Here is a 24,315-nt window from a genome sequence, read left to right as displayed (position 1 = left end):
TTTGGCTGCCCTGCTGTGGTGAGGGCAAGGAGGTGACCCACAGACAGAACGTCCTCAGAAACCCACACACACACACACACACACGCACACACATGCACGCGCGCACACGCGCACACACGCACACACGCACACACGCACACACGCACACACACACACACACACACACACATGCACTACTGTAAATTAATTGCTGCAGGCAAATTTTGGTTTGGTTCCCTGCCTCCTAGAACCCTTGCTGGACCAAAAGGGCAACGATCAAAGACTAATCTCGGCACGAGGACCACAGAAACAAAGCCCCACACGATGGCAAGCTGTCTATGCTGAGCAGATTCCTCAGCTCCAGCTGACTGGATCTGTGAGCACTACCTGTCAAAAGGCAATCAGACATCCTACAAGCCCGACTGTCAATGCCACTTTAGAACCCAATCAGCTGATACTTCTGGTCAGGAGCAAGACCCATTGATTGTGGGTAACAATGTGGACAGAGCAGATCAATGCTTTTCTCATGAAACTTTGATCTTGATTGAAACGAAAGTCGGGCCTCATTCCAAGTTCCAATTACAAATCAATGGCCTTTGGCTGGAGCCGTTTAGCATGCTGCTGATGAACCATCAGTTACGTAATCCGCTGCGTTTTACTCGTGTAAAGATGCAGGAATCACACATGCATAGATCATTCTTGTCCATGTGCACGCACTGATAATGCACCGGCGCCTAAAACACCCAGGGGAATTAGCGTTAAACCCAAGTTGGCCTGCTGATTTAAACGGAAGCACATTCTTCGTTAACTTCTTCCCTGCGCTCCGCGAAAGAGACCAGGGACTGCTTTAAAGACCGGCATCCTCTGAGAGGAGGGTGGAGCCCCCCCACCCCAACCCCCAGCAGAAAAGCGGGTTTCTCTCACTGACGCCCCCTCCCCCCCCCCACTCTTCCCAGGCCGGTCCTGTGAGGGGCGGCTCTCCCGGCCCTCACTGTACAAAGGGGAGCGGATTCGCTGTGGAGACACACAAGGTGACCCCTGACCCCACGCCTCTGAAAAGTCCTCAATGGCCTAAGCGCCACATAATCAATCACATTCCAGCCAGAGCTGCTGGGAGGGCGGAGCTGCCGGGTGGGTGGAGCCGGGAAAGGTCCACTGTAAACAGACACCGCAATCTTAAAATGGGGTCCCCCCTCACCCGCCTCTTCACCGTTCCCTGAATAAAAGGCCTCTCTCTGCTGGAGGGGAACCGTGGGCGGGCGGATTAGCCAGCCCTCTCCTCCCGAGATGCCTCCCTGTGAAAGCACGCTGCGATGATTTGTGTTTCTTTATTTTTAATTTGATCACGAAGACTTTAGATTTAATAAAACACGTGAAGGAATATAGATGAAAAGAAAGAAAAAAGTCTTAGATCAATCAAAATGGATATTAAAAGTCTGGATTACGCACTAAAAAAATAAGTTGATTGGATATTAAAAATATACGCGCAAGCAACAGAAAAGACAAACATGTCAGTCAAATGTAAAAAGATATTCTAAGATTAGGAACATCAAACATAATCAGCTAAGCCTGGAAAAATAATCAAATCAATCTGACAGATATGGCACCTGTTTAAATCTACAGAGTGTACCTGTTAGCTTTCTGTTATTATCAAAATGTACAGAAAGAACAGCTTAACTCATGCTTAAACAAACAGCACCATCTCGACAGAGCAATGACATGTATGGGGGAGTTTGAGTACTAGAGCGATGCCTTTCAAACGGAGCTAATTTCATCCTCTCGTCCCATTTTGTAACCTGGTGACCAGGTGCTGTCTACAGTGTCTAAACAACCCGGGTTCTTAGAAACCGCCCATTGAATGATAAGAGACACTCTTTCAGTAACAGTGCAACCCGAGTTCCCAACCCCTCCCATTATTATCTGCCACTGCGGGGGGGGCAGATAAACGCAGGCAGTGAGGTGACCCGTGTGAATGTGGACCAGGCCAGATTGGACAATGCGGCACACCTGAGAAATCAACATGAGGTACATGCCCATCTTTGGTGGTGGTGGTCAGGGCTTGATAAACGACCTCCCCTCCTTCTGAAAGGCCCAGGTTCTGAGGGTCTGCCTCACGCAGTGACACTGTACTGTGTGCCCAAGAAAGCATGTCAAACCATCACTGTGTCAGTAAATGATGGCTAGTTTATATTTATGAAAAAGATTGTTAGAGTATAAAATGAAACCTTTAAGGAATACATTTTAAATATGTATGAACATATGCAGCATTTCTTTAAAAATTTACTGATAATCTACAACTGAATAAACATTTATTTATGCCTATACTGTGAAGTACTTTGCTAATAATATGTCATATTGCATATGTGTAAGTGGCCAAAAAATGATATATAATATGTGGTAAAGACAGTTACAGTTTAGACTTGATTTTAAAGCTGACTGTGGAAGACAGAACAGCACAGTAAGATGCAAGCTGTGACAGTGTTTACCCAGATGATGTAGATGATGTACTTTCATAGTGTTCTCATTAGCCATTCTTTAACCACACTTTCACCATTTCAGAGAATCATGTGATACAGCTGTTCCATATGAAATTTCTCTATGACATCATTCATTCACTTGTAACACTCTGTGGGGGCCGGCAATTCACCCTAACTGTCAAGGGTAAGAATCATGTCACTAGGCAACCGGATCTGATCTTGGGCTTTGTTTGGGATAAGACGTTAGACAGAAGTGTTTACCCTAATTCCTGTGTTCACAATAAAGTTACAGGGTTTTTTTTCCCCTCTTCAGCAGAAACAAACACCCAGATGCCTCCCCTGCAAATCCAAAAGGGTTTACACTGTAAATAAACAAGGTGCCCCAAGGAGCTGTGCATTAAATGCCTGAAACCTCCTATGATCCAGGCAAACGGGCTGAAATCTAATTACGAGTGACTTACTCCAGGCTCTTTTTGGACAAAAGCAACCTCTTCCATTGTTAGACCTTGGTGTTCTACCTCCAGCACCTTCCTTTCATTCCTGTGTAGCTCATACCTCAAGGTCTCTGCACAGGGTTATTTCTTCCTGAACAGTCCAAGGTGACAAAATGAATGGAGTTCACACGGGCATATATTCTGATGGGGAGGGATATGACTTCAATAAAGGCCTTTCTCTCCCTTTTTTCTCTCTATATGACCATTTTTCCTTTGACGGAGATTTAAATCTAGTTCATGGCAAAAGCTAAAACCCAGCTGATATGGAGTGCACTGCCAGTGGGAACACGTTGTCTAGAATTAAGAGACTAATTTCAGGAATACTTTTTGTGGCTAAATTCTAGAATTCCTGCTGTGGCCAATCATCTCTCTACAAACCTGTCTTTTGTTGTTTTTGTTTGGATATGTTGTCATCTTCCTCACAAGAGGCTTCAAAGCTGTTCACTGGTTTTCCCTGATTGCCCAGTTTAATCTGATTTCATAGTTTATATTCATTATTTGCCCCAAACAATTCTACCCATTGTAAAGGGCCCTACTGGGAAAAGCATGAATATAATACACTTACACAAGTCACACTCGCAAGGCTCAGGAGCTATAGGCCCTTCCTTTCAGCAGTGCAACCTCCCAACATTTCAATCCGTTTCAGACAGAGCTCTGGAAATCAGAGAGCTCGGACAGTCTCTATAAATAACGGAGTCAACAGAGAATGCCTTGTGGGAACTCACCCTTAAGCCAAAATTCCATCTAAGCACAATGTGTTTTGTCCCTTACACTGAGTAATGAAATTAAACAGTTGTTACATTTTTATTCGTTTCTTGCTTGCCATCTTTTGCTTATTTCAGTGACCACCTGATTCATCACAGTGTGAGCAAACAAAATAAATAAAAATTTAAAAAAATAAAAAAGAAATCCTGGCTCAGATGTTTTTTCCTCAAAGTTAAAAACAAGGCACAGTGCTATTGAACATAATCTGGGCCTAACACTGACGTTCCTGCAAGCAGACGGTTATCTCTAGGTGCTAATGTGATAAGTCATTAGTAGACTGCTCATCTCTGCATCAGGAAGCGTACGTAGCCTGTATCCAGAGAAAACTGGCCAAGGTAAAAACTATTATCTGCCCTCTGGTTTGCATTCAGCTTCCTCACTTCAGCGCCACTGACGGCAGCTGGTCCTCAGTCTTCACCTCGTCTTCTGATGCTCTTACATTGGAAGAACAAAGAAGAAAGCAGGAAGCAGGAGTCTTAACTGGACATGAAAGGACAGCGGAGACACTTCAAAGAGCACCGGTCACTGCAGGGCTGTTAAAGGTCTCACACGTTCTGATTTCAAAGGTCACCTAACCCCATAAAATACACACACACGCACACACACACGAGCAAACACGCGAACATACACACGCACGCGAACACATGCACATACATACACACACACGCACACACATGCGCATGCACACACACACTCACACACACAATCCAAATGGCTTTGAAAGCAAACTCGCAGAGCGTGTGGGCACTGCATAGCTGAGCTTGAGTTGTGCAGAGAGGGGTCAGCCTGACCCTGCTATTTTAACAGACAGTGGTGGTCTCGGGCTGAAAGGCCGGGCAGCATACCACCTGTTACACTGCACCTCATAAAGTCAAAGAGGCACAGCATTACTTACAGAAGGCCTGGGAAAAAGGCTTCATTCTTTAATTGTGTTGCTTTAATTGTGCATGCCCATACAACAGGCCTGACTGCAACAGATACTTCCCGAATTCTTAACATTTTCCTAAATTTGTGTTTGGTATTAGTGCCTATTATTTATTGCTTACGGTCTTCATTGTCTGTTGTGTAAAGGAAATTGCTTTGCATCTTGTCTTGCTCCACCATGGTTAAGAAAATAAGACAGGATAAACAGATCATTTGCACATATACACACTTCCACAAACACATAAATGGCTCTCCATTTCAATAACAATGCTGTCGCTGATGTATTACACTTCAATAGTAAGAAAGCAGAAACCACCATGAAATTAGATTACAAATCTACAATACACAAATGATTCACTGAAACACATTCAGCAGCTGACGTCTGAGTGGCTTTCATGGTACCAGGGCAAAGCAGGCATGACCAAGGGACGAGCTGGGCACGGTCAAGGGGTGAACGGGGTGTGTCTGGGGGGGTGAGTTGGGTGTGGTGAAGGGCTGAGTTGGGAGTAGTGGAGGGGCGTGCCGGGCGTGGCAGACGACATACTGACCTACTGGGTTTAAAGTTCAGCCTGAAGCAGTCAGTCAGTATGAATCTCGGTCCTGTGAGGGTGACCTGGTGCCCTGAAGCATCCAGAGACAGTGCTGGACACAGGACCACAAGACCCAGTGTCATGAACAGAATCATGAACAGAACCTCTCTGCCCTTCAGTTTGAATAACAACTTAGAGCAAAACAAAGAAGACTCCATCCCCTCTGAGTCAGGTACAGCACTGAAAGGCCAGGGAGGAAAGTCAAGCTAAAATGCTTATTCAAAGTTAAGGGAAAACCCCCCCAAAAAAAAAAAAATACACGTAACATGTCCCAGCCTGGAGGTCAACGGGGTAACTGTGAACTGCGATGCACAATTACAGTACCTCAGATGACCCCGCCACCGAGATCGTAACTAAGATCCTTACAGGTGCATTGAGGCTGGCTATCCACAAGGGACTAGCTCATTAAATAATTAACACCAACAGAGATGAGAGGGCTCTCGTTCAGCAGGACTAATCATCAGTTAGGCACGCCACCCCAAATGCCGCCTCCGCTGGGGGGGGGTTGAAGGGTTCTGGATCGGCCGTCCCAAATAAACCCCACTCTCTGCTGAAGCCGTGGGTGGGAGGAGTAGGAGCAGGCCAGGAGGGAAGGACAGCTCTCTACAGAAACAGCTGTGCAGTTTAACAGAAGGTGTTCCAGACCACGGACTCCCAGAGCTACACTTCTTACATTATTCAGTGCTTGTATGAGGGTTTCATTACCATGTTTTGTCAAAGAGGAAGTGACACGGTAGCCCTGGTTTTTTTGGATGTTTTTTATGTAACGTAACCCAAACCTGCCTGCAACTAAAGCCTATCTACACTAGAATTAAAGCCTCTTCAATCCCAGTCTGAGGATACAGAAGGCTTCAGTGGCGGCAGACATGGCGTATCACGCGCACTCACAACGTACTGTCACACCGGACACAATGCACAGCAGACACGCTTGTTTTAGAGGACTGAGACGATAAGGTCTTTTTTCATGGACTCTGTGTACCACTGTACACAAAGGAGGCAGAGTGAGATGAGCTTTAGATCTCAGCACTGAAAACGATGATGGGTAAACACCAGCTCAATGTAAATGAGTCACAGACACTGAGAATCAGTGAGAGTTTTTTCACGCATAGTTATTAATGGATGGAGCAGATTTTTCCGGTGCTTTCAGTGGAAGCAGAGGCTGGTGGAGTGTTCCAGAGCAGGTCTGACACAGCGATGGGGACACGCTCCGCTACAGGCAGAATGAGGACACTCTGGATGGTCTGAAAGTCTCGTTTCCGATGTTAAACGTTCTTATGCTTGGTGTGTCTGCTCCCCCGTGTGGGGGAATCGCAGCCCCTCTGGGGGGGGGGGGGGGGGGGGGGCACACGGTACAGTCCTCAGCCTGCTCTCAGGCCACCGAGGCACTGCCCCCCCCCCCCCCCCCCTTGCTCTGTCAAAACTATTTCTGGCTGGAGGCAGGAAACTGTTTACTCTCTCAGCCCGTCCTCTGGAGTCACGCCGTGTTCCCGGCAGAGCAAATCCGCTGTTCCCTCTCCAAAATGTTTGGCATATTTTCCCTCTAACACAGAGGGATGAGAAAAGCTCCCGAGGTCTGTGGCCGGGGCCGCCGGTTCCTGGATTTCCAGCTGCCTCCGCGCTCAGAGATGAAGGCCGGTACTGAGGCTGACCAAAGCCTCTCCCGGAGGGGCTGTGTGACAGGAGAACGAGCTGGGGGCCGGCCCTCCGTCCCCTGTGTCATTAAAAGCCCTGTCAACAGTAAGTGGAGATGCAATTTACAGCTGCCTGACAGGGTGCCATTTTGCACTGGTATCGAATTCCCTCTCCTTCTCCTCCTGAGTCAGGGCGCTGATGCAATCTCTGACTCCTGGCTTCATTACAGCATGATGATACTGTACAGCAAAGGGACAAAAAGTCTCCTCATTCCTTCATTATTTTAAAAAATGTATTATATACAATGCTTTCATGAAGCCTTATCAAAGCCCACAAGCATTTTTCTTTGGGGGGCATTTATAGTGTTAATATCACTTAACATTGCGTAAGACATTCAGTTCCATTTTTGGATGTACTTAATTTTATTGGTGAGTGAATTTGGGCACTGCCTGTCCAAACCTTCAGCTGACAGTCCTAGAGGGCAGTTATTTCCCCTCAAAGTAGGTCAGCGCTGAGACTACGGCAGCTCTGTGCCAGTACGTAAACAACAGCTCATGATGCTGTTTTCCCAGAGAGGCCTGGCACCAAACACTACCAGCCTTCCTCATGCCCACCACAAACCTCTCTCCTGTTTTTAAACCGGTTCTGTGCGATATATAGCAATATAACCTTTGACTTAATTTTTAACGGAGCCAAATGCCAACATATTACAGGATGAAGCTACAATTACAGTCTCCTCATGGTAAAAAAAAAAAAAAAAAAAACATAAAAATTTGAGTTAAGTGACTGCTTAAATTTGTACAGGGTACTGGGTACCCTGAGTACAGGGCTTTGGCCCACCAGCTCAGCAGCCTAAATACACAATAACAGAAAGACTTGGCAAGTCTGCCAAGGGAGAGATAAACTGACTCCTTGTCATATCCAGTTAATATGAGGTGACTATACTCACAGCATAAATGTAATTTTTAAGTGCTTTCCAGCTCAATTATTCCACTGCGTGGTTGATAAGTACAGATAAAATACAGTAAATAGGTCCTTGCAGACCTCTGTGCTTTAAAAGCACAGCGTCTGGGGGCTAAAATAACACCCGACTCCTCCAGCACCATGATAGCAGCAGGCACATTAGCCCATTGCAGGTTAGCTTAATGTTCCTGCTCGAATGTACCCACACCGGGGAGGACTTAAGCACAGACTATTATCACTCAAGAACCAACACAAATCAAGCTGCTTTTCAAATACTTTTCTTCCTCCTATCAAAGTTGAAATACTTTTCCAGCAATTCACTTGATAACAAAACTCTTATAAATGTATTACATTAACAGAGCAGAAAATACTGCCTGCGCAATTATGAATGCGATATTTAAAAATAAAATATAGGACTGCACATTGGAGTGGTTATGACATGTGTTTTGTGTAGGTTTTTGGGAGAGATGGCTCTTAAGAATTTTCGGACAGAGAGTTACAGCATCGATTGTTATCAGGTATGCCCGGAAGTATAGGATTATGGGAGAAATATGTATAAAAACCTGAGATTTGACCAGGATTCTGATTGGAAACCAGGAAAGGAGTCATTTGCGCCTGTCGGCAGCCTCTCCCTGGATGCCCTACCACAGCCCTAGCCTGAAATCGAGACCTGGATGTTTACAACTCCAAGAGCCGAGGTAGAAAATTCTGGGCATGGTTATCACCACCTCCACATCGACGCACATTAAGTATTAATATAGTGTGTGCCACTCGGTGCTGCAGGTCTGCTCAAGCAGAGCTTTCAGATGGGGTGTCTTCTTTCCCCTTCCCTGAAGTTGGCTACCCAGGGATCAACACTGCATCTCTCTTCTAAATTATTTTCAAGGACTGATTCAGCACGTACACATATCCACCCTCATACAGTAATGAGAGGAAAACTAAGCATCAGGTTAATACTGTATTCTGCATTTTCATAAGAAACAACAATATTAACAACCTCCTATTCCTTTCAGTTTGGATTCATTTTGTACTTTTGCATGGAATGAGTATAATTACAGTACATGGATGTACAATTAAGTGAAATACTCCTGTTCATTTTCTTTAATAGATGGCTGTTTAGTTGTCTGTTGGCATCTCTGTGTTGCGTGTTCAGAAGAAGCGGTCGCTGAAAAGCACAATCAGCTGCGTTACTGCGACGCATGTGGGCGCATGCTGGACTGCATACAGTGTGAGACATGCTCACATGGGTCCCCTCACTGCGATCCAGAGAAACATCCCTTCCCAAAACCAGCAGGCGTATCTCTGTGTGTTAAAGTACTGCCCCAGAACTCCCTCACATAAACCACCAACCGATTAATCCTGTCATGCCAGGGCTCCCTCACCACTTTTTCATGGCAGTCAGATTGTTTTAAGCATTATGAAAGCGGAACAAACATCTCCTGCTTTCTGCTTCCGATAAACTAATGCATAAGTAGTGTGTGTGTAAACAGAAACTTTCTTACAATATGATTACCTATTTGTCATGTACAGAATAAAGCACCAGCATTAAGGTCTCTGTTTCTCATGTGTAGTAAATGATTAATGAGAAGCTGTTATAAATTTAACAAATAAAATCATAGAGGAAAAAAACTGTATTTAAGATCCATAATCAATAAAAATGAAGAAACCAAATAAAGATGAATGACTGCCAAGGGAAAAACTGGTGATTATATTCATTAATGGTGAACATACAAAGCAGTGTTATGCTGGAGTTCCAAGCAGTTGCAAGTTTTGATGCATACTGATAGTTATGTTTGTTCCTCAATGATCAAAAGACCTACAGGAAGTACATGTCATATTTGGTTCCCCAGCCACTGGATAAACAGCTCTAGAGTATACCCTGAGCAGACACACACACACACACACACACACACAGGCAAAAAAGCATGTGCGCGTGCACACACACACACACATGAATAAATAAACATATGTAACCACTCAGATATTAATAGACAATAATCTGTTTGAGAAGATAAGAACTGGAAACATCAAGCATGTGCGTGTGCATACTGACAAGACCAGTCATACATTATCGCACTTATTAAAATATAATCATAGACACGCAGCGGGAGAGACCGCACTCACAGGAGCACTGTAAACACGCAGTCGGAACAGCGGAGAGCAGCCGTGTACAGAAACAAACATTTATTAGAATTCGCTTGCACAAACTAAACGTTTAAACAGACAGACAGGCAGCACTACCGGAGAGCAAACAGGAGGCTTCCTGGGTAATTCAGCGCTGTGTGTGACACACTGATCGCACGTGCGCACACTAACGACTGCGTGTCTGTGTGCAGCGGTGTGCTCTCTGCTGCTTTGATTGCACAGGAGTGCAGACTGTAGAAAACGTCTAAATGCAGCTTTAACTTTGGTCTTGCCCTCTGAAAAGAGGCCTGCTCTTCGGGTGCCATCACTCTCTCACCTGTGGCCATGCTCAGCTCACAGCAAAGGTTTCTGGGTACGATGTTCAAATGGCAAACCAGAGCATGGCAGGCCACACTGTATACCATTAACTGGATGGACTTAAGACTTTTTTTTATTGGCGAGAGACTGAACGGGCCAGTTCAATCATGGTATCTAGTTCCCTTTTGTTCTGTTTGTGTTTGGCTCTGGCTGTTGCTACACAACCTCGGAAAACCGTTGTTGGTAAACACAAGCAGCCAGCTACAGTCCTGTGAAAAAGTTCAGCTCTGGCGCTTTTACTCTGAAAGGGCAGCAGAGACCACACAGTCTACTGTACTAGAGTCTTACCTGCTCATTATAGTGGAGTATTTACTGTCTTGTCATTACACAGTTACAAGCGTGATGTGTACACAAATACACAGAGACAGTGCGGTTCACGTCACTGCTCAGCGTAACGTGAACACTGATGTGATTATACCCAGCTGAAGGGGCTTGTGAATAGTGTCTTTGCTCGCTGTGAGCCCAAGTTACAATCTGTTTAGTGCTGTTATCTATTTATTTTGCAATGCCGCACTGAAGTTTCCCACTCTCAGCTGTATTTTGTTTGACGAAACGGCACAGAACTCAAGGTCTGTTTTGCGCCTGTCCTCAGCGCTGATGTTGTGCGTGCTGTCTCAATGGCACTTCTGCGAAATGAGCCAAAGATACGGTAACCCAGTAAGGTACGGGCTGCGCTCAGCAGAGCACACGGCCTGCCGTCCACCGTGACGTACAGCGCTGAAACACTGCGGTGCCTCGCGTTCTGGCTGGCCAATCAGCACGCGCGCCAGCGGGGGGGTCAAAGGGCAGTCTCCGAGGGCCTCTCTTGCTTTTCAGTTACATTAACAGCGGCTCCTCTGAACTGCAGCTTAAGGCCTGCTGCAGCTTTAACGACAAGCTTCACTACCCCCATCAAGCAGCTAACCACTAACAAGCTTGACGCGCTGAGTACATTCCCCAATATCGATTGATTTCTGCCCTCTGATTTTATTAGGGGGGTCACCTGTGCGATGCCGTTTCTCTGTCACCACTTACAGATGGCATCTGTGTGACATGCAGGTCTCACTCCACATTATGTCACCTGGTAGCCAGGACAATTCCAGCACAAACTGGCCATCACTGCAATAAATAAACCGAGAGACTGAAAACTGTTTCTTCTTCATGGTAACAGTACTTCTTAATGTAGCTTCTTGTGCTCGCCGCATTAAGAAAGGATTAGAGCCAGGGTCTGAAAGCACTGAATCAATGTAAAAAGTGTCGTATTTACAGCTGGGATCTGACAGCATTGTCTGAGCCCATGGAGTCTCTACCACGCCTGACACTGAGACCATGTGACTTTCCCCTGCTGTGCAACTGCCCAAGTCAGTGTGACTTCAGTCATACTGCTCAGCGATTTCCATCAGGGTAGGAATCCATCAGCATCTCGCAGACCGGACCACAGAATCCCTCCCAAACCACACGTGCCCTTGGATTCTGCTGCACAAACATGGCCGTTGTGGAGGAGGGGTCTCCAGGTGAAATTTGGGAGGCGGGTTACCTGTGTGCGTCTGTCTGTGTGCCTCCAGGGTATCCTCTTTTGAGAACTGGGCTCCACACTGGTCACAGACGAAAGCTTTCGCTCCGGCTGAAACAGAAAGCCACACACAGGCCGTCAGCATCCGTCAGACTCACCTGCAGACCGACGGCCCCAGCGGCCAGGTGCCCCCCTGAGGAACAGCCTGGGTGAGATGCAGATTGCTACAGGAGGATGAACCACTGCATCTGCTACAGAGCCAGTTTGGTCTGTAAATTTAGAGTCGGTTTCACTTTTTAGTCACATTGTACATCAAATGCAACTACATACAGCCTGTGTAATGGGAGCACTAAAGAGTTTGCACTTTGTGCATGAGATATGACGCGCTTCATCACGTCATAAAGTGTTATCATGTCATCACGTCATAAAGTGTTATGTACAAATGAATGTCAAACTCAACCAGGCCAAAGTCGTCACATGACACACATGGCAGCGTGGGATGTGACTGCTGGTTGGGTTGGAAGTGACATTTATTTCTACATTATGATGAGATAACATGTGTCATATATCATGCACAATGTGTTATAAATGCTTAATGCAGCTGCTCCGTCATGCTTATATATGCTATATGCATGCTTTATGTAGTTGTGCGTAACGAACAATGTGACCCTCCGTTCACTCTTTCCCTGTTCCTTTCCCATGCAGCCAGGTGGTGAGTGAGTGCGGAAAAGATCTCACCCACACCTCACCTTTACCTGCCTGGAAGTGGACACGGCATTTACAGTGTGTACGGTGTACGCAACTGGATATGAGTGAATGCAAAAAAAAAAGCAATAAAGGAAACTTATTGAGAAAATAAAACTGAAAAATTAACTCAGGGAAAAATAATGGTTGGATCTGTGAATCAATACCCACAAGATGAAAGACACACAACTTCACACATTAGTTTTAATTTGAATGTAGCATTAATATTGGCAGGTAAACAGATCAAAATGGTTTTATAAAGCACAGATCCTGTCTTTATAACTCAATTAATCAGACAAATAAACAGTGAAAACAGACTCAGAAATATAAGGGTCTCTGCTCATTGCTTACACAGGACTTATGTTAACTTAGTTAAGATTCTTTAGTTTATTATACAAACCAGTTCGTTTCAGAAACTGCCAACCCCCATAATTTGTTACAAAAACAAAGACTTGCTACATTACTTACTTAAGTTTAAGAACAAAGCCCATTACACTTAGGCTGAACCTTATACACACAGATAATATGCGGAGGAAAAGGAAAGTGAACACAATACTGAAATTTTCTGTTATTAGCATAATTAAAATGAGACCGGTAATTATATCTAATATAACAACCTGACATCGCAGATGAACCACATAATAGCACATAAGATCCTTGGAGCGGAAACCTGGCAGCTAAGTGGAAAAATGTATTCTTACAACTCAGCTAAGAGAGAGCATTGCTTAAAGGCTCCTTCACCTGACAGGAAGTCAGAGGCCAGACTATGATGTAATTGTGGTGACTGCGTTTCCTCCGCACAGATACTATGTCACTCGCTGTATCGAGGCTGGTACACTCGCTGTGATCTGGAGTTCTTTGAAAACCAAACCTGAGAAGTTCTCAGTATTGTTGCGAAAGATTACAATGGCTTCAGTGAGCAAAACAGGAAGTCATTCATCTGATACAACTCTTGACATCAAGACAGAAGGTGAAGACTGGCAAAAATCGATCAGATATCAAAACACGCAGAAATAAGAAGAGAACAGTGAGCGATGATCCTCATGAACCCATTGACCTGCCGGGTGGTCAGTCCATTCCTGAGGTTAACCTACCTGCAGCTGAGGGCTGTGCAGAACAGATTTCTTAGTTTAGTTTAGAATAGTTGCACATCAAACACAGGAATATTAAAATAATACATAAAATAATGCAAACATATGCAGCTTATTTGAGATACCTAATCATGGCATACAGAAAACCACAACAGACAATTACGATAGATTACATATAAAAACTGGATTACATAATAATAGAGACATAAGTAAAATATTGCATAAAATACACATGACACACAAAACTAAGTTAAACAGAACAGGAACATCAATATGTCAGTTGCTGATACCAGCTAAAAGAGAACTAAAGGATTTTGCTCTTGCGATTCAAATAACTGATTTTAAACCAAATCATAATAATAACAGTTTTTAAACCAGCAGAAAATGAAAGGCATTTTTGCAGAGGTTACTATCACTGTTCCATATTAGACAGCCACTTTGTTAAATGGAATACTGTCTCAGAGGTGTATAAGATTGCCATTCTAAATGTCTGGAAGAAGAACTTTATTAATTAGCCTCGTTGTGTATTAATAAATTGAGCTGAGAGATGAGTATATCCAAAAGCATTTTGGAGAATTTGCATTTTCAAAAAAAAACTTTTCTTGTTTTATTTTGGCCAGCGTACTGTTTGTGATTGAGAATTTGTGCATTTGACAGTTTCACGACGTGGCAGAGGGATCAAAGAGCTATTGGCAGGGTAACATGGCGGGGGATTCTCTGCAGCAGTGAAACATCAGTGCCGGGAGCACACACGTGGCTGGACTCCCCAGGCCTGCTGTCCCAGGCCAGCAGCCCGGCCGAAACGCCCAACGGTGGAGCACCGAGGGCAATAAACTCACAAACGAAGTGGCAGCTACACCGCTGCTTTTTACCACTTGAAACATGAACGGCATCTTGTTCTTTGGTCATTAAAGTGCAGCTTGGCGCCCAGCAGGATGGGTTCGAGTGGCAACAGTAATTAAATTAAAGTGATAAATTTTACCCCCTTCGCTTTGATCAATAGCTGCTGTCGGGTCCGTAAGAACAGAGAAGGACAGAACAAACACCTCGAAACTTTGGCACCGACACCCCCACCCTCCTCCCCACCCCTTCTCCTTCCTGTTCCCCGCCACGCACACACACATGCACGCACACGCGCACCGACTATGACGTTATACATTTGCAAAACTGCTTGGTTGGGACCAAAATGGGGATAAAAATAGCAGTCCTCTCGTGACTATCTCCTTGTTTCCCTTTGCAGCCTGCTGTAAGAGTGGCCGATCTGGCACAGAGCTTACACAACTGCCACCTCAAACAGCCGAGCAGCCACGTGCCACCCAGAGATGTTCCCTTTTCACTTCCCCTGCAAAATATTGCTCAACTCAGACGAGAGCTTTGCTTTCTAAAGAGCACACTGTGTCCGGCAGCACGCACACCAGCAGCCCTCAGAAAACAGCTTCAAACTCCAGACCGGCCGAGCGGTCAGGAAAGGTCACGTCAACGTAGCTGGGCAGGAAAGGGTTTGAGCGCCACACTGTAGCCGCTCGATCTCTCGCCTCGACCCTGCGCTGAAATACAACGCCGATCCCACCCGGGCACACGCCAATGAACGGTTGGGGCCGGGCACCTCAATCCCATCACCCTGCGCTGCATCAACTCAGACCACTCACAACATTTAAAACCTCATCCTTCAGGATACAAGAACAGCACGAACAACAAGGAAAAAAAAAAACACACAAAACAAAAAAACAAAACAACAAAACCAATCCTAGCCGTTTGGCAAGCCAACACAAAACGCGTTATATAAGAAAGTACACTTAGTACCACAAAAACAGAAAAATCCATTAAAAAAAAAGAACAGTAAGCGGTGGCATCAGGACAATGAGTGCAGACAGTGCGCTCTGGCTCTCCTCCGGCGGCGGTAACGAGCTGTGCCGCGCAGACTTATTTACAGTGTCCTCTTATCTGCCACTGAACACCACGCAGCCTGGCAGGCTGTAGCGCCGGGCCAGAACTGCGTGTTCCCTCTCTCAAGTAGATGTGTACCGCGGGCAGCACATTTTTTATCAACCCCAGACAAAAAAAAAAAAACAAAAAAAAGGGAGAGGGAGAGCGAGAGAGAGAAAGAGAGAGAGAGAGAGAGAGACAGAGAGAGAGAAAGAGAGAGAGAGAGAGAGAGAGAGAGAGAGAGACAGAGAGAGAGAGAGAGAGAGAGAGACAGAGAGAGAGAGAGAGAGACAGAGAGAGACGGAGAGAGAGAGAGAGAGACAGAGAGAGACGGAGAGAGAGAGAGACAGAGAGAGAGAGAGAGAGACAGAGAGAGACGGAGAGAGAGAGAGACAGAGAGAGAGAGAGAGAGACAGAGAGAGACGGAGAGAGAGAGAGAGAGAGAGAGAGAGAGAGACAGAGAGAGAGAGAGAGAGAGACAGAGAGAGAGACAGAGAGAGAGAGACAGAGAGAGACGGAGAGAGAGAGAGACAGAGAGAGAGAGAGAGAGAGACAGAGAGAGACGGAGAGAGAGAGAGAGAGAGACAGAGAAAGAGAGAGAGAGACAGAGACAGAGAGAGAGAGAGAGAGAGAGAGAGAGAAAAGCAACTCATGGGTTGCAGCCAGGAGCACTTGAATAAACAGAACTGCACAGCAGTGGAGCAGCATGATCGCACATGCACGCAGATAACAGAGCCGCTTTTCTACTATTCACAGCCATTGGGAAATAGAGGTCTGCTGAGGAAAAATATACACACACACACACGTATATACACACATGCACGCACGCACGCATACAAATGTCACCGACCGAAAAGTGGCTCCCTGTTCCTATATGTACATAACGCTCGTTAGGCAGCTGGTAAGAACTTAGAGGTCTCAGAATGCAGAGTGTACATTAACGAGCTTCCAAACTGTGAGTCAGTGGTGTCCTGCTTTTGAATCGGAGTGAAGTTACAACGAGCCCACATCACTGACCCCAGACTAGAAGCTGTGGTTCTGTAACTAACTGTTAAGGTTACACAGAGAAATCTGATCTTGGTCAGATTCTGGTCTAGGGGTCTCCCTCTCCGCTTTACACAGTGGTGAGTGGACAAATGCATAGCAGTGAAACAGATCTCGTACTGCAGCAACGAATTACAGGATTTAGGGGTAATTTTGAGCCTTGGCAGGGCGATAAAAACGCCTAGACAGGCTGCCTAGGGCTTAAATACTACAGGGAACAACCTGCAGAGTGCTTTCTATGGCGGCTGCAGTGGATTCACTGCTTCGGTTCAGAAGAAATTAAGAGAGAAGGGGTTAGATGAAGAGAAACAAAGAGAGATGGAGAGAGAGAGGGACTGAATGATGAAGAGAAAGATGGAAGGAGAGATAGGGAGAGCTGGAATGAGATGAGGAGGAAAGAGTGAGATGGGGAGGGATGGAGTGAACCAGGAAAAGATGGAGAGAGAGGGAGTGAGATGGAGTGAGAGGACTCAGAGGACTGGTCCTCATTTGCTCCTGGTTGGTGGGCTTGCAGATGTAGACCAGGCGCCTCAGTGTTGTCTAAGCTACCTTAAACTCCCACATGTGTCATTTCGCAAGTTCATCACCTCATGCTGAAACAGAAGAAACCTCCAAAAGATGAGACTGAATCCGTCCCCCGTCACACACTTTAAACCCCTCAGTGAAGGGGAACTGGCTTCTCAGTTCTATTTTCAACTTTCAAGTTTTTTTTCTTGATGATTTTAAGGACAGCTATCACCTTTCTCACAACAAAGAAGTAAAATCCTCCAATTACAACTGAACTCTGGTATTTAATTGGAACTTTCAAGTTAATTTGAGATTTTCTACAAAAAAAGCATACATCCAAAATCTTTTGAAGAAGACCACCCAGAAAAAAAGTGTTCAGCTGGACAGACCAATCACACCTCTACGCAGTGTGGATTTACGAGCGTCCTGGTTTGTCCACCCAACGCTGTGTTTTAAACCTGTGTTTTATTACCTCTCAGAGCCGTCCTAGGTATGCCTCCTTTACGCCGTACCATAATGCACCGGGTTTCCTAGAAACCTCTCAGAGCGGACAGAGGTTGTAAAAGGAGTGGAAATGGGAGCCGAAGCACAGCAGTGAGAGGAAATGCCGGGTTCATCTGGTGTGAAATGGCAGGAAATGAGGGCTCCTCCAGTGGCACAGTGCGCTTTTAAACCTCTCCCCCCGGAACCCCGGACCCTCCGATATTAATAGAGCTCCTGTCTTAAAGTTCAAGCAATAACCCCACACCCCCCACCAAAAAAACAAAACAAAACAAAACAAAACGCACCATTACAGGCCCAACACCAGCTGTTTCCCACCATTTTTCTCTACAGGATAAATACCGGAGAAGAAAAATACCCAGAGGAAAATGATAAAAACCAATGATTGTCAAAATGTACCCAAGAGTCACATAAAGCCAAGCTTTGTCCTCTTCCTACCAAACTGATGTGTGTGCATTTTTAAACTAAATAAACACATGCACATATACATACACACACACATGCACACATTGACAAAAAAAAAAAAACACAATACATGTTACATATATATACATATATGTATAAGGGAATTCATTTAAATGGACCATACAATGGTTTCCAATGTGAAACATGAAATTTTTACATGGTAAAAATAAAAAAAAAATCTGTCATGTTATTTTGAGAAAGTCAAATTTATTTAAAAATGAACTTTTATTATTACTGAGTAATCCTTATTAGAAGTATAATCATTTCACCACTTCTCCGCCAGTGTACGGAGAAGAGCATTAGCAGTGCTAGTGTTTACTCTGCAGTCTGTAACAGTGAGAGGCCTAAGGTCGGGCTCACCTGAGACGCTCTCTCTCACAGACAGCACCCCATAAAACACCTGCAGGAGCGGCAGCCTTAGTTATATCCCCGTCCGTCTCCTCAGACAGCGCAATCTCTCACGCCTCCGCTAAAGTGGCCCACCGAACGCCCTTGAATATAAGCACCTCTTTTCAGCACCCAGAGCAGATCGATAAGAGCGTGGGTCGCTGGAGCCGCCGCCCCCGCTTCTCAGCACGACCCCACACCCCAACGGTGCGGCCGGGTCTGTCCTCTGCCACAAACCCGCCTGCCAGAGGTTAAGGGTGCCGTAAACGACTTTACTGCTAATGAGGAGGCGCAGGAGTGACCTGGGGTTTTTTTTTTTCTTTGCAGAAGCAGCAGATCCAAGAGGAGTCCAGCGCTCTCAAGATTTTTCCACCCATTTGTGATCACTTTGAATCAAGGCGACCAATCACTGAAGCCTCCAGCACCGAGTCAGTAAATACTGATTGGCCTGTAGAGTAACCGGCTGGGATACTACAGGCTTACTGTTGTTATTGATTGGCTTCACAGACACCCCAATCGAGGGTAACTGGCACAGCTTATCACATTTTCCCCAACACCATACACCGCTCCTGCATGATCCATTTATCTGGCCGGGCGTTTACTGCGGGAACACTGGCTGAGTACCTCAGCTTAAGTGTACCTGAGACTCCAAACTGCAATGTTCTCGTAACATCTCCAGCCTCCTAAACACTGAGCAAAGCGCCGTCGCCCCTGCACAGCGAATCGATCAAAAGACATGTTTTATAAAGGCAATATAAGGATACGCACCTTTCCAGCCACGGCAGTGCTTCACAAATTACACTGACGCCTGCGTGCATGGTCTCTCCACAGGTCAATAACCTGTAAAGATTTAGCGTTTACGGTCCATTATTTCCTGCTTTAAAATCACACGTTGTCAAAGGGGCTGTGTGGTTTATTAAGCTCGGGGGCTGCGGGTCGGGGGAGGCCAGATCAGTCAACCGAACGACCTCTGGGACTGCAGGCGCGAGGCAGAGATACAGGGGGAAAAAAGGAGGGAGCTAATGCTAACATCAATTCCAAAAAGAGAGAGGGAAAAAAAAGAAAATCAACAACGCCTCAGAGAAAAACTTTGGCAATTTGCATTTTCACAATAAGGCCGTTCTGGCACGCCGTCTATCATGTGAGGCTGTCATTGTTTACTGGTTAGCGCCTGGCTAACTGCTCTAGGAAAAACTGTGCCAGAAACCAGCCACGTCTACCAGACTGGAGAATGAGACTGAAATGGTTGGTTATGTCAATATATCAGCCCTGCATCTCTGACAAAGGCTTTCCATGGACTAAAGCACAAAGCCAGCAGGGGAAAATAACTCAGGGGGAAAAAAAGGAAAAAAATATGGGAAGACTGACAAGAAATCCAAATGAAAATAAGAAGAAAAGACTAGACCCTCCTCAGTTGGGAGTGCACTCAGGTGCAGAGATATATTCGTGATTTTCATGTGTTTGATGGCTTCCTTTTGCTTCCAGTGCATTCATAATATAAGCCTGACAACTTCAAAGACTGACGCCAAGATTCATTAGATAATAAGAATGCATTCAATACCTTTACCTAAAAAAACCTCCTTGTTAAAAAAACCCAGAAAGGGTAGCGGGGATGGACGTGTCGCACATGGACTGGGCATGCTTGCTTTCACCAGAACATCATGTGCTGAGCTGGGATGGGCGAGCGAGGCTCAGAGAGCGGGAGAGAGGGAGGAGAGGGAAAAAACATAAAGTAGCTTCCATAAACTTCCTTCCCTTTCAAAAGTGGACAGTGTGCCGGCTCATTAACTTCCCTGCTAACACGTTTTACAATGCCACACTGCATTCCAGGGCTGTCTCTCTCGCTGGCCTTCTCCTGTCGATCCACAGCACCCCAGCCCCCCTTTACAGCGCCGGTGGGGCGGAGGAAAACCCCTCTGACAAATTCACATTCCCTTCCCAAGCCCACACATGGGGGGGGTGTCTCCGTTAACCTTTAATGACCGTCTCTATTAAGACCGCTCAGCTCATCTCAAACCCACGTTCACCCTAACCTAACCCCCCAATCAAATCCCGCCCTGCCTCAACCTTCAGTAACGAGGAAGCGTGTTAATGAGACTCATGCGCCACTAGCAACAGACATGTTGCCCACACTCACCTTCACTCCGGGATTCCCTGTGGAATTGGTAGCAGAACAAAAAAAACATCTATTGTGCATCTTGGTTATTTCCAGATGGCTTTGGGATTGCTTTGATCTTTTTTTCCTCCTTCTTCTTTAAACATGAAAGTGCCATCGGCAGTTCTTCGCCCGGCACTTTATTCTCTCTTCATCTGAAATATAGATATTTCAAAGGCCATTTCATAAGAGAGTTCCTCCATAAATGGGATTCATACAGTAGCTTCGAATCTGTGCTGAGAGATTGATCTAAAAGTTTCCCTAAGCCATCCTCAAACTGTCTATTCCATGTCAACACTACAATAAAACACATATGCTTCAAGTGCGTTTACTTTAAGTGGATTAACACGGGAAACATACTGCTGTTTTGCTTGCATTTTAAAAAGCTTATTTGCCCTGGGTAATATCTGATCCCCAAAGTACAACATCTAATGAATGTCAGACTCATTTTTAAGGGATGAAAACTCGTGTTCTCAACAACTGACATCTTAATAAGGGCACAAAAAGACCCCACAGGCCATGAAAGCGCACAACACACATCAACACGTCACCTGTGACCCACAATACAACACAAAAAACAAACCAGGGCTAATTCATTTTTCAATCTAAGTATCTTGCTGAGACCAGACAAATGACCAATCTGCATCCATGGTGGAAACTGAAAACACGGAGCTGATATCATCCTATTTTCAAATTAAAACAGTATTTTTTTTCAATGACGGTGAGAGTGGATAGAGGAGCCCTGAAACCTAAGCCTCCTGCACAGGGCTTTAATTTGCCCTAACCTCTGCCAAGCCTTTGGAAATGGTTCTGCGTGTGAGTCCCCTTCTGATCACACAAGTTCACCATCAGGCAGGACAGTGGGTTCCAATGTTCCCTCAGACAGAAATCCCTACTTTTATGTATTTTAGTTGTGTCCCTGATCCATTTTTGGGGGTTCTAATTTTACAACCTAAATTTGTGTCATTTAACTTAATCAAAAGTTCTGGAAAGCCATGCCTGACATTTACAGTATCTGTGCTTTGGAGCTTGTCAGTCAGAGGTAAATGTCAAACAACAGGACTTAAATATTACACAAGAAATATCAAAAGTTAGAAATTAGATAAGGAGTATCACCATTAACTGTTAATCATCTGTCTCGGACTAATTCAAATGTTCAATGATTGACTGAAACAAAACAAAAACTCTGCCAGTCATTTTGACTGACAGGAAAGGCAACTCGGAGAGATTTGAATATTAGCCGACAGAGCAGGCACGAAAGGGAACTGACACACCCATCGAAGAGGAACACGGAGTGCTCAGCCTGCAGCTAATACGCCAGGCCAGCTGACTCCGGATTCCGCATCCACAGCACTCCCAAAGGCTCCATAACAGCACAGATGCTTTTACTTTACCTTTACTTTTATTACCTTCTGTCACTTTTCCATTTCGAACAGCAGGGTATGTGATGAAGAACCTTAAGCACCTGTTGATATGACAGCTTTGCCACACCTGGGTATGGAACCGCTGGGTTTAATTCTGACTCTGTAACCAGCTGAGCCACACTGCTGCCCCGGTTCAGGATAGTAACACTCAGAGTCTGTGATGGTGTCTGGCATGGGGTCTGTCTGTCCAGCCAACAGCAGGAAAATGACACCAACAACAAACAAACAACCTAGCAGCCTGGACGTCACGCAGCTGACAATCCCCAAGTCATCACCCTTTTTTATCTTTCTTCTTGTCAAATGGCAGTTAAGAACATGCAGGTGGTGGCAGGGTGTAGCACTTAAAGAGCTGTGCCTCTACTCTATAGGTTGCAGGTTTAACTCCCAGAAAGAGCTCTTAAGCAAATTACTTTGGCTGAATTTCTTCAGTTAAACTGCAAGTACAACTGGATAATACGCTTAGTTGTGAGGTGTGCATTCCACCTCGGGTAAGGATGTCTGAGAAATAAAAAAAGGAAGAAAAACAACAAGTAGGATCTATTTAAAGTTTTTTTTTTCCCTCCAGGGAATAATCTCTTTAACATAAACACAGACAACACAGCAGGGAGAGGAAGAAGAGGAGGGCCAGTGAGTAATCTTCATCCACAAGCCCACCTACACAGGCGCAGCAAGGACAGCCATACAGATGCGTGGCTCTGGCCTCGCGGCTGTCGAAAAAAGGCGTGGGCCTGACAAAATTATAAATAAATAAATAAAAATAAATCCATACAGGCCTGAGGCTGCTCTGCAATCTATTTTCTGCTCAGCTGGTTTTAAATGAAGTTATTATGACTCATTAAAACGCCCGCAAGCTTGTGGAAGTCAGCCAATTACAATTTAAATTTAGCCTCTCTTACCCAGACCCCCCCCCCTTCCCCAACCCCCCTACACCACCATTACTTTTATTGGGACCCCCCCACCCCACCCCCAGCCCTTTCCCAGTACTACCATCATCTCCACAACCACAGCCCTGTTTTCCATTGCAACAGCCACATACTGTAAACAAGCACCACCTCACACACGCCTGTTTTTTTGCCTTGAATTAAACTTGTAGTGTGTAGCTCTCCAGCAGAGAGGCATCAATTATATATAATCAATTAAAATAAATGTTAATAAATATAAAATGTTTTTTTTTTTTTACTAAGTTTTTCTTAATTTAAAATTATTCTGCATGACAGCACTCAGTTCAAACAGGTCAAAACGAATTAAACATTTAAGAACTTTCTATAGGGATAATAGGGAGTTTCTATTTTACTTATACTAAAGTAAGTTTCACGGAACTGTCTATTTCTGTTGTTTTCATTATTTTCCATCTCTTGGATGAACACTAGGATTCTAAGATCTAATTTAGTCCATTTACCTCATAATGACATTATTGTTGTTTTTGTTTCTGCTGGTTTTCTCTGATTTTCCAGACCACTGTGGCAGAAATTGTACTTCAAGCTGGGGGAGAGCAACCAGCTCTTACGCATTATTGATCACAACTTTAGAACAGAAAAGCTAATCATTCTGTGAAATCACACCTGAATCATATATCTGACTTCACATTATCAGACTGATTGTAAATCTGTGTGATAACTGATTATGATCTACTGATTATCTACTATATATATATATATATAAGTGTATATTTATATATTATATATATATAGTGTGTATGTGTGTGTGTGCGTGCGCGTGCACGCATATAGGTGGGTGGGTGTTTGAATCATACCGATGTACCCCTAACCTTGAATCGTACTGATGTACCCCCAACCCACACAAGCTGCTGCTGGTACAGCCAAGCATAACATCATAACATCCAATGAGAACAGATATTTAATAACAAGTGACATTGACCAATAGGAGCAAAGAACCCTCAAAACAACCAAACAGGCAGCTTTCCAGGGCCACTGAGCATCCCCTCAGCTGTCAAACAGAAACGCAGCTTGTCTGACAAGCGTCTTACTACCTGCACCGCCAGACGGTGAGAAAGAGTCAGACTTTCTCCGAAAGTTACACCACAAACCAAACAACACAGCGCAGCACATCACAACAGACACAGCTTCTTATGGGCATCTATCTGTGTGACGAGTGTCTGCCAACACCGAGTAACGAGGACCATCCCACTTCATTTAATTGTACAAGGGCCCGCTAAACGGTAACAAAATGCAACAGAATCACACACAGCACCTACTGCCATGTAAGTAACATTGGATTGCCTCAAATTAGTCC

The 24,315-nt window shown here is 45.0% G+C and overlaps 1 protein-coding gene across 1 annotated transcript in view; it reads right to left on the bottom strand.

Moving 5' to 3' along the window:
• The window catches only part of zbtb16b (zinc finger and BTB domain containing 16b), a 108,074-nt gene that overhangs the window by 25,345 nt on the left and 58,414 nt on the right, over positions 1–24,315 (bottom strand). Inside the window, exon 4 of the mRNA XM_036536247.1 lies at positions 11,843–11,929. Coding sequence (XP_036392140.1) covers positions 11,843–11,929 — 87 coding nt within the window. The remainder of the gene's footprint in view (positions 1–11,842; positions 11,930–24,315) is intronic.

Source organism: Megalops cyprinoides, chromosome 9 (genome assembly GCF_013368585.1).
Source record: "Megalops cyprinoides isolate fMegCyp1 chromosome 9, fMegCyp1.pri, whole genome shotgun sequence".
NCBI classification, from domain to species: Eukaryota; Metazoa; Chordata; class Actinopteri; order Elopiformes; family Megalopidae; genus Megalops; species Megalops cyprinoides.
This window is presented reverse-complemented; position numbering and strand designations above follow the sequence as displayed.